Below are 11,235 nucleotides of genomic sequence, written 5' to 3'. Positions count from 1 at the left end.
CCTACATGATAACAACCACAGCTAACTCCACTCTCCTACATGATAACAACCACAGCTAACTCCACTCTCCTACATGATAACAACCACAGCTAACTCCACTTTCCTACATGATAACAACCACAGCTAACTCCACTCTCCTACATGATAACAACCACAGCTAACTCCACCCTCCTATATGATAACCACAGCTATCTCCACTCTCCTATATGATAACAACCACAGCTAACTCCACCCTCCTATATGATAACAACCACAGCTAACTCCACCCTCCTATATGATAACAACCACAGCTAACTCCACTCTCTTACATGATAACAACCACAGCTAACTCCACTCTCCTACATGATAACAACCACAGCTAACTCCACTCTCCTACATGATAACAACCACAGCTAACTCCACTCTCCTACATGATAACAACCACAGCTAACTCCACTCTCCTACATGATAACAACCACAGCTAACTCCACTCTCCTACATGATAACAACCACAGCTAACTCCACTCTCCTACATGATAACAACCACAGCTAACTCCACTCTCCTACATGATAACAACCACAGCTAACTCCACTCTCCTACATGATAACAACCACAGCTAATTGTTTAGGGAAGCCAGAGATGATGCTATATGGTGAGGGGTTTGTTTGTAGCTTGGGAGTCGAGGAACATGACATGCTGAAGGTCAGACTTGGGGAATATGATGTCACCACCACAGCTGAACCCCTCAAACATGAAGAATTCCCCGTCACCCGCATCGTCATCCACCCGGAGGTGAGTCACCCACCCTTATCATCATCCATCCTGAGATGAATCATCCGTCCCTCCTTGTCATCTATATCCACAATACCCTCATCCACCCAGCCTCATGGTCTTCATCCATCACATCCTTAAAAAAAGACAAGGATATACATATTACTAAAGCAGATAAGGCTAACACTGTTGTCATTTTAGACAAAAGTAACTATTTATCTAAAATGAATGATCTTCTAAATGATAACACAACATATTCTAAACTTAGTAAAAATCCCTTAGAAGCAGTTAAGTCTCACTTCAATAAAGAAATGAAGTTGTTGTTGAAAGGTAACATTTCTCTTATCAAAAATTTGTCATCTTTGTCCCCTTCATTGCCATATATGTATGGACTTAGCAAAACACATAAACAGAATTTTCCAGCAAGACCTATAGTGAGTTCAGTAGGCTCCATCACATATAAATTATCAAAATGGTTAGTTTCTTTAATAAGCCCTTTAGTGGGTAAGGTATCAAATTCTAATATCATGAACGATGTTGTTTTAGTCAACAAGCTAAACAATATAAATGTTAATTTTGATTTCAAACTAGTTAGCTTTGATGTTTCCTCACTCTTCACTAAAGTTCTAGTTGATGACCTTTTAGAATATTTATTTGATGTCTTGGATGATATTCATTTTCCTGTTTCAAAGTCTAATTTCATTGAACTGATAAAATTGTGTATAAAAGACTGTGTATTTCAATTTAAAGGAGATTATTATGCTCAAAAATTTGGTATGGCAGTGGGTAACCCTCTTTCACCTGTACTAAGTAATCTTTTATATGGAATTTTTTGAAACAAAATTATTAAAGGATATCTTACCTTCTAATGCAATTTGGTTTGATGTTCTTTGTGTTTGGCCAACAAATGAAAATTTACAAATATTTCTCCCCTTACTTAACAATTTAGTACCTTCCATCAAATTTACTGTAGAAAATGAAAATAATGGTATGTTACCATGTAGATTGCATGATCCATAGACAAGGAAACAAGTTTAAGTTTAGCATATACAGAAAACCCACCAATGTATGCTCATATATCCATTATTACTCATTTCAACATGACAGAGTTAAAATATCATTTCAATCTATGTTCCTTAGGGCATTACGTATTTGCAGTCAAGAGTTTATTGATGATGAGTTTGAGAAGATATATTCTATTGGATCTAAGTTAAAGTACCCTAGATCTTTTATTGATAAATCCCTTAAGTTAGCAAAGAAATCATTTTACAGAGTTGACCCCAAACCTCCCATTGACACCAAGAATCTTTTAGTTCTCCCTTTTAATCATAATTTCACTTTGCTTCCCACATTGCTTAAATCCTTTAATGTAAATGTTGCCTTTAGCAACAATAATACTATAAAGAATATCTTAATCAGGAATTCACCAGAAAATTCTCTTGGTTGCATCTATAAAGTTTCTTGTGGAAACTGTGATAAATTTTATGTTGGTCAGACTGGTAAGGATCTTTCTGTTAGACTTAAGCAACATAAATATAGTATAAGAACGGGACAAGAATCAAATGCCTTGTATACTCATGTTAAAAACTATGATCATTGTATTGACTGGAGTAACGCCATCTCAGTTATTAACTCTAACTCTATTACCAAGAGAAATATAATTGAATCTTCTATTATTAAATACACAAAGAATTATAATCTTAATGGTGGTCTATACAAATTAGATAACTTTATTGTTGATGAGATTTGTAAAATGATAAGTTTATGAACGCTCGTCATATGTTTTGGACAATCACATGTTTACCAAATGGCGTCCTAGCTTCGTCTCTTCGATGTATATCAACTGACTGTTATATTTCTCTCTTGTGTCTCCCCTGATGATGTGATTATTACACGAAAGTGCACTAGGGAACTTTTCGTGTTTCATTTTCCCCGTGGACTCATAGGAATATATATATATATATATATATATATATATATATATATATATATATATATATATATATACATATATATATATATATATATATATATATATTTATATATATATATAATATATATATATATATATATATATATATATATATATATATATATATATTATATATATATATATATATATATATATATATGTATATATATATAATATATATATATATATATATATATATATATATATATATATATATATATATTTTTTTTTTTTTTTGCTTTGTCGCTGTCTCCAGCGTTTGCGAGGTAGCGCAAGGAAACAGACGAAGGAAATGGCCCAACCCACCCCCATATACATGTATATACATACGTCCACACACGCAAATATACATACCTACACAGCTTTCCATGGTTTACCCCAGACGCTTCACATGCCCTGATTCAATCCACTGACAGCACTTCAACCCCGGTATACCACATCGATCCAATTCACTCTATTCCTTGCCCTCCTTTCACCCTCCTGCATGTTCAGGCCCCGATCACACACAATCTTTTTCACTCCATCTTTCCACCTCCAATTTGGTCTCCCACTTCTCCTCGTTTCCTCCACCTCTGACACATATATCCTCTTGGTCAATCTTTCCTCACTCATTCTCTCCATGTGCCCAAACCATTTCAAAACACCCTCTTCTGCTCTCTCAACCACGCTCTTTTTATTTCCACACATCTCTCTTACCCTTACGTTACTTACTCGATCAAACCACCTCACACCACACATTGTCCTCAAACATCTCATTTCCAGCACATCCATCCTCCTGCGCACAACTCTATCCATAGCCCACGCCTCGTAACCATACAACATTGTTGGAACCACTATTCCTTCAAACATACCCATTTTTGCTTTCCGAGATAATGTTCTCGACTTCCAAACATTCTTCAACGCTCCCAGAATTTTCGCCCCCTCCCCCACCCTATGATCCACTTCCGCTTCCATGGTTCCATCCGCTGCCAGATCCCCTCCCAGATATCTAAAACACTTTACTTCCTCCAGTTTTTCTCCATTCAAACTCACCTCCCAATTGACTTGACCCTCAACCCTACTGTACCTAATAACCTTGCTCTTATTCACATTTACTCTTAACTTTCTTCTTTCACACACTTTCTCACATGAATCAGCCACCAGCGCTGTATCATCAGCGAACAACAACTGACTCACTTCCCAAGCTCTCTCATTCCCAACAGACTTCGTACTTGCCCCTCTTTCCAAAACTCTTGCATTCACCTCCCTAACAACCCCTTCCATAAAGAAATTAAACAACCATGGAGACATCACACACCCCTACCGCAAACCTACATTCACTGAGAACCAATCACTTTCCTCTCATCCTACACGTACACATGCCTTACATCCTCGATAAAAACTTTTCACTGCTTCTAACAACTTGCCTCCCACGCCATATGTTCTTAATACCTTCCACAGAGCATCTCTATCAACTCTATCATATGCCTTCTCCAGATCCATAAATGCTACATACAAATCCATTTGCTTTTCTAAGTATTTCTCACATACATTCTTCAAAGCAAACACCTGAGACACACATCCTCTACCACTTCTGAAACCACACTGCTCTTCCCCAATCTGATGCTCTGTACATGCCTTCACCCTCTCAATCAATACCCTCCCATATAATTTACCAGGAATACTCAAACAAACTTATACCTCTGTAATTTGAGCACTCACTCTTATCCCCTTTGCCTTTGTACAATGGCACTATGCACGCATTCCGCCAATCCTCAGGCACCTCACCATGAGTCATACATACATTAAATAACCTTACCAACCAGTCAATAATACAGACACCCCTTTTTTAATAAATTCCACTGCAATACCATCCAAACCTGCTGCCTTGCCGGCTTTCATCTTCCGCAAAGCTTTCACTATCTCTTCTCTGTTTACCCAATCATTTTCCCTAACCCTCTCACTTTGCACACCGCCTCGACCAAAACACCCTATATCTGCCACTCTATCATCAAACACATTCAACAAACCTTCAAAATACTCACTCCATCTCCTTACATCACCACTACTTGTTATCACCTCCCCATTACCTCCCTTCACTGAAGTTCCCATTTGCTCCCTAGTCTTACGCACTTTATTTACCTCCATCCAGAACATCTTTTTATTCTCCCTAAAATTTAATGATACTCTCTCACCCCAACTCTCATTTGCCCTCTTTTTCACCTCTTGCACCTTTCTCTTGACCTCCTGTCTCTTTCTTTTATACATCTCCCACTCAATTGCATTTTTTCCAATTGCGCTCTGTTGCAAAGGTGAGTAATGTGGCAGTTGAGGGAATAATTGGTATACATGGGGTGTTCAGTGTTTTAACTGGAAATGGTGAAGAGCTTGTAGATTTATGTGCTGAAAAAGGACTGGTGATTGGGAATACCTGGTTTAAAAAGCGAGATATACATAAGTATACGTATGTAAGTAGGAGAGATGGCCAGAAAGCGTTATTGGATTACGTGTTATTTGATAGGCGCGCGAAAGAGAGACTTTTGGATGTTAATGTGCTGAGAGGTGCAACTGGAGGAATGTCTGATCATTATCTTGTGGAGGCGAAGGTGAAGATTTCTAGGGGTTTTCAGAAAAGAAGAGAGAATGTTGGGGTGAAGAGAGTAGTGAGAGTAAGTGAGCTTGGGAAGGAGACTTGTGTGAGAAAGTACCAGGAGAGACTGAGTACAGAATGGAAAAAGGTGAGAACAAAGGAGGTAAGGGGAGTGGGGGTGGAATGGGATGTATTTAGGGAAGCAGTGATGGCTTGCGCAAAAGATGCTTGTGGCATGATAAGCGTGGGAGGTGGGTTGATTAGAAAGGGTAGTGAGTAGTGGGATGAAGAAGTAAAATTATTAGTGAACGAGAAGAGAGAGGCATTTGGACGATTTTTGCAGGGAAAAAATGCAAATGAGTGGGAGATGTATAAAAGAAAGAGGCAGGAGGTCAAGACAAAGGTGCAAGAGGTGAAAAAGAGGGCAAATGAGAGTTGGGGTGAGAGAGTATCATTGAATTTTAGGGAGAATAAAAAGATGTTTTGGAAGGAGGTAAATAAAGTGCGTAAGACAAGGAAGCAAATGGGAACTTCAGTGAAGGGAGGTAATGGGGAGGTGATAACAAGTAGTGGTGATGTGAGAAGGAGATGGAGTGAGTATTTTGAAGGTTTGTTGAATGTGTTTGATGATAGAGAGGCAAATATAGGGTGTTTTGGTCGAGGTTGTGTGCAAAGTGAGAGGATTAGGGAGGATGATTTGGTAAACAGAGAAGCGGTAGTAAAAGCTTTACGGAAGATGAAAGCCGGAAAGGCAGCAGGTTTGGTTGGTATTGCAGTGGAATTTATTAAAAAAGGGGGTGACTGTATTGTTAACTGGTTGGTAAGGTTATTTACTGTATGTATGATTCATGGTGACTTGCCTGAGGATTGGCGGAATGCTTGCATAGTGCCATTGTACAAAGGCAAAGGGGATAAGAGTGAGTGCTCAAATTACAGAGGTATAAGTTTGTTGAGTATTCCTGGTAAACTATATGGGAGGGTATTGATTGAGAGGGTGAAGGCATGTACAGAGCATCACATTGGGGAAGAACAGTGTGGTTTCAGAAGTGGTAGAGGATGTGTGTCTCAGGTGTTTGCTTTGAAGAATGTATGTGAGAAATACTTAGAAAAGCAAATGGATTTGTATGTAGCATTTGTGGATCTGGAGAAGGCATATGATAGAATTGATAGAGATGCTCTGTGGAAGGTGTTAAGAATATATGGTGTGGGTGGCAAGTTGTTAGAAGCAGTGAAAAGTTTTTATCGAGGATGTAAGGCATGTGTACGTGTAAGATGAGAGGAAAGTGATTGGATCTCAGTGAATGTAGGTTTGCGGCAGGGGTGTGTGATGTCTCCATGGTTGTTTAATTTGTTTATGGAAGGGGTTGTTAGGGAGGTGAATGCAAGAGTTTTGGAAAGAGGGGCAAGTATGAAGTCTGTTGGGGATGAGAGAGCTTGGGAAGTGAGTCAGTTGTTGTTCGCTGATGATACAGCGCTGGTGGCTGATTCATGTGAGAAACTGCAGAAGCTGGTGGCTGAGTTTGGTACAGTGTGTGAAAGAAGAAAGTTAAGAGTAAATATGAATAAGAGCAAGGTTATTAGGTACAGTAGGGTTGAGGGTCAAGTCAATTGGGAGGTAAGTTTGAATGGAGAAAAACTGGAGGAAGTAAAGTGTTTTAGATATCTGGGAGTAGATCTGGCAGCGGATGGAACCATGGAAGCGGAAGTGAATCATAGGGTGTGGGAGGGGGCGAAAATTCTGGGAGCCTTGAAGAATGTTTGGAAGTCGAGAACATTATCACGGAAAGCAAAAACGGGTATGTTTGAAGGAATAGTGGTTCCAACAATGTTGTATGACTGCGAGGCGTGGACTATGGATAGAGTTGTGCGGAGTAGGGTGGATGTGCTGGAAATGAGATGTTTAAGGACAATATGTGGTGTGAGGTGGTTTGATGGAGTAAGTAATGTAAGGGTAAGGGAGATGTGTGGAAATAAAAAGAGTGTGGTTGAGAGAGTAGAAGAGGGTGTTTTGAAATGGTTTGGTCACATGGAGAGAATGAGTGAGGAAAGATTGACCAAGAGGATCTATATGTCGGAGGTGAAGGGAACGAGGAGAAGTGGGAGACCAAATTGGAGGTGGAAAGATGGAGTGAAAAAGATTTTGTGTGATCGGGGCCTAAACATGCAGGAGGGTGAAAGGCATGCAAGGAATAGAGTGAATTGGAACGATGTGGTATACCGGGGTCGACGTGCTGTCAGTGGATTGAATCAGGGCATGTGAAGCGTCTGGGGTAAACCATGGAAAGTTTTGTGGGGTCTGGATGTGGAAAGGGAGCTGTGGTTTCAGTGCATTATTACACGACAGCTAGTGACTGAGTGTGAACGAATGTGGCCTTTGTTGTCTTTTCCCAGCGCTACCTCGCGCTACCTTGCTAGCGCGGGAGACAGCAACGGAGTATAATAATAATAAAAAAAAAATATATATATATATATATATATATATATATATAATATAATATATATATATATATATATATATATATATATATATATATATATATATATATATATATATTATATATATATATATATATATATATATATATATATATATATATATATATATATATATATATTTTTTTTTTTTTTTTTACTAATCGCCATTTCCCGCATTAGCGAGGTAGCGTTAAGAACAGAGGATAGGACTGGGCCTTTGAGGGAATATCCTCACCTGGCCCCTTTCTCTGTTTCTTCTTTTGGAAAAAAAAAAAAAATGAGGGGAGGATTTTCAGCCTCCCGCTCCCTTCCCTTTTAGTCGCCTTCTACGACACGCAGGGAATACGTGGGAAGTATTCTTTCTCCCCTATCCCCAGGGATATATATATATATATATATATATATATATATATATATATATATATATATATATATATATATATATATATATATATGTGTGTGTGTGTGTGTGTGTGTGTGTGTATATATATGTATATTGTTAATTCAGGTCTCCCACATGCTCCTCACTTGGAGACTTACCACTCGTTTCCCATACACATCTCCCTCTCATACCGTCTCCTACGTGCAGTATGTGAGGGAGGCATCGTGTGGAGTCTTGGTTAAATCTGCTCCGTAGGTGGCAACACTGTCCCAAGATCCAGGAACAGTATTGCCAATATTTGCCGTTGCTTAGGTTCCTTCCATCTGGCAACACTGTCGCAAGATCCCAAGACAGCGTTACCAGTACATGGTCTTAGTTACATGTACATAGTATTTGTTCATATTTGGTACCATAGTATTTTCTCGTGCTTGGTATTATTTATTTGTTCATATTTGACCTACTTGTGTTCACACGATTGATCTAGATCACTTGACTTTCTTGCCATTACCGTACAACTCTCGGGTATGATGACCTGGGCTTTGACCTGACCCTTGCGTGCTCAAGAAAGAGGTCACGCCAACATAGCCATAGATGGAAGCCGTCCAAGTCACAGGTCGTACAGCTGTGTTGAGTAAGACCGTACCGTCGTGCTCAAAGGTTATAGTGTCGTGTTTCATGGGTTATGAAGGTTGTAGTGTCGTGTTTCATGGGTTATGAAGGTTATAGTGTCGTGTTTCATGGGTTATGAAGGTTATAGTGTCGTGTTTCATGGGTTATGAAGGTTATAGTGTCGTGTTTCATGGGTTATGAAGGTTATAGTGTCGTGTTTCATGGGTTATGAAGGTAATATTTCAGTTATCTTAGACCTACTTTACCGATGTACATCATTAGACTGTCATAGTTAGGGCTTGAAGTCCTGGTTTTCGGGTCATTGGACTTCCGATAGTCAACATTAGCGTTCAAGAACTCACTCAGGCTGGACACAAATAATGATTTCTTCTTTTCCCTGACGTATGTGTTGCGTCATCAAGAAGCGAGCATAACTTGCAGCCTCACTCAGGCTGGACACAAATAATGATTTCTTCTTTTCCCTGACGTATGTGTTGCGTCATCAAGAAGCGAGCATAACTTGCAGCCTCACTCAGGCTGGACACAAATAATGATTTCTTCTTTTCCCTGACGTATGTGTTGCGTCATCAAGGTGCCTCCTTAATGAACGCTCATCATGATTGCACTTGATGGTTGGCTGTCACTGCCTTCTTCCATTGCCTCCTTGATGACGGTCAACCTAACCTAACCTACAATTCTCATAAACAATGTTTTCCTGTGGTGCAGAACATGTCTTCTCTCTCTCTTCTAATATTCAGGACTTCGGTTCGATTCCAGATATCTACAGTAGAGTCTTAATTGTGGACACTTAACCTGGTGTAGCAATGAATGACTTGGGACAGACAGACAGACGAAGATTTTAAAGTAAAGGTCATGTGGTTCCTTACTTTGATTTAGAGTGTCAAAGTCATGTCTTTAGTTATTGTTTTAGATGATTTGTATTGTAGACGAGTAACACGGTCGCCCATACCTCTCACCTGTACATGTGTCTAATTTACTCTCAAGTTAGAAGTATTCTCAAGATTAGCGGATGTACGAACACTCCATGTTGTTATGACACACATCTGTGTTGTTCTCCTTGTATGAACAGTTGTTTACTGAAATAACAACTATCCAGATAAGGAGAGTTGCCGAGTAACGACCTTATTTGACCAGAATGAACAACTATGTACAGAACAACCAATGGTCGTGCACTCTTGACCTCCGGTTGTGTGACGTCAGCTTGGTAGAAGAGCATCCAATATAAACCAGTTACCAGACCGTCCGTTCTAACCTCATAGTTAAAGAGATAACTTAATCCATTAGACAAAATTGAGTCTACCGATGATGCATTAACCGGTCTTTAAGTATATAATTCCCATTAAGCTAGTTTAATTACGCGTCCTCAAGTGGGCGGGGCAGCATACGATTGGTCCATTTGTGATGACTGTTGTGAGATACACTGGGTGTACGACCTTTGGACTGGTTAATGTGACCCTCAGAGTGTAAGAGTCAGATCAAACATCATATGTGGCGAAGACGTTATCAGATGATGTATATCAAGACGTTATCAGATGATGTATATCAAGACGTTATCAGATGATGTATATCAAGACGTTATCAGATGATGTATATCAAGACGTTATCAGATGATGTATATCAAGACGTTATCAGATGATGTATATCAAGACGTTATCAGATGATGTATATCAAGACGTTATCAGATGATGTATATCAAGACGTTATCAGATGATGTATATCAAGACCTTATCAGATGATGTATATCAAGACGACATTTTGATGTTTCATTAGGTAACCGCATTGTGTGGCACAACAGCTGCTAATATAAACTTGCAAAGGAAAATGTGATAATATCTATGTTGACCGTAAGCTAGGTAAAGACGGCCAGGCAAAGTTTTGGGTTAAGATCATTGTAATATAAATGTGAGGAAATCATGTGATGTGTTGATAATGCAGTGGTGTGTCTTAACCCACCTTGATTAAAGAAACTTACATAGTGGCTACCAACATGAGAAAGAAAGCGAACTACTTAAATAGATTTAGTTTAGTAAGAAGAAGGTTCACTCTTGATACACTTTTCAAAACTGTTGAAGGTTTGCATCATCTGTGTGTAGGCAGATAATTCTGGCTCCAGTCCTCTGATTCCCATGGTAAAGTTTACAAATTGGTGTGTGGTAACACTGCTTCCCATAAGGCGAGGGGGGTTGGAGAAGTGGTAATATGATCCACCTGCTGTAGTAGTTGAAGCTTAGAGTGAAGTGGTAATATGATCCACCTGCTGTAGTAGTTGAAGCTTGGAGTGAAGTGGTAATATGATCCACCTGCTGTAGTAGTTGAAGCTTGGAGTGAAGTGGTAATATGATCCACCTGCTGTAGTAGTTGAAGCTTGGAGTGAAGTGGTAATATGATCCACCTGCTGTAGTAGTTGAAGGTTGGAGTGAAGTGGTAATATGATCCACCTGCTGTAGTAGTTGAAG

The 11,235-nt window shown here is 39.2% G+C and overlaps 1 protein-coding gene across 3 annotated transcripts in view; it reads left to right on the top strand.

Moving 5' to 3' along the window:
- LOC139765064 (chymotrypsin-like protease CTRL-1) overlaps positions 1-11,235 on the top strand; it is a 218,943-nt gene that overhangs the window by 165,824 nt on the left and 41,884 nt on the right. For all 3 annotated transcript variants that reach the window (XR_011716558.1, XM_071692171.1, XM_071692172.1), the window contains one exon: positions 652-772. Coding sequence is in view for 2 of the 3 variants with exons in the window: in XM_071692171.1 (XP_071548272.1) it covers positions 652-772 (121 nt within the window). In the remaining variant the exon portion in view is untranslated. The remainder of the gene's footprint in view (positions 1-651; positions 773-11,235) is intronic.

The sequence above is a fragment of the Panulirus ornatus genome, chromosome 52 (assembly GCF_036320965.1).
Source record: "Panulirus ornatus isolate Po-2019 chromosome 52, ASM3632096v1, whole genome shotgun sequence".
In the NCBI taxonomy this organism is placed as follows: domain Eukaryota; kingdom Metazoa; phylum Arthropoda; class Malacostraca; order Decapoda; family Palinuridae; genus Panulirus; species Panulirus ornatus.
The sequence above is the reverse complement of the archived record's forward strand: the minus strand, read 5'-3'. Positions and strand labels throughout refer to the sequence as shown.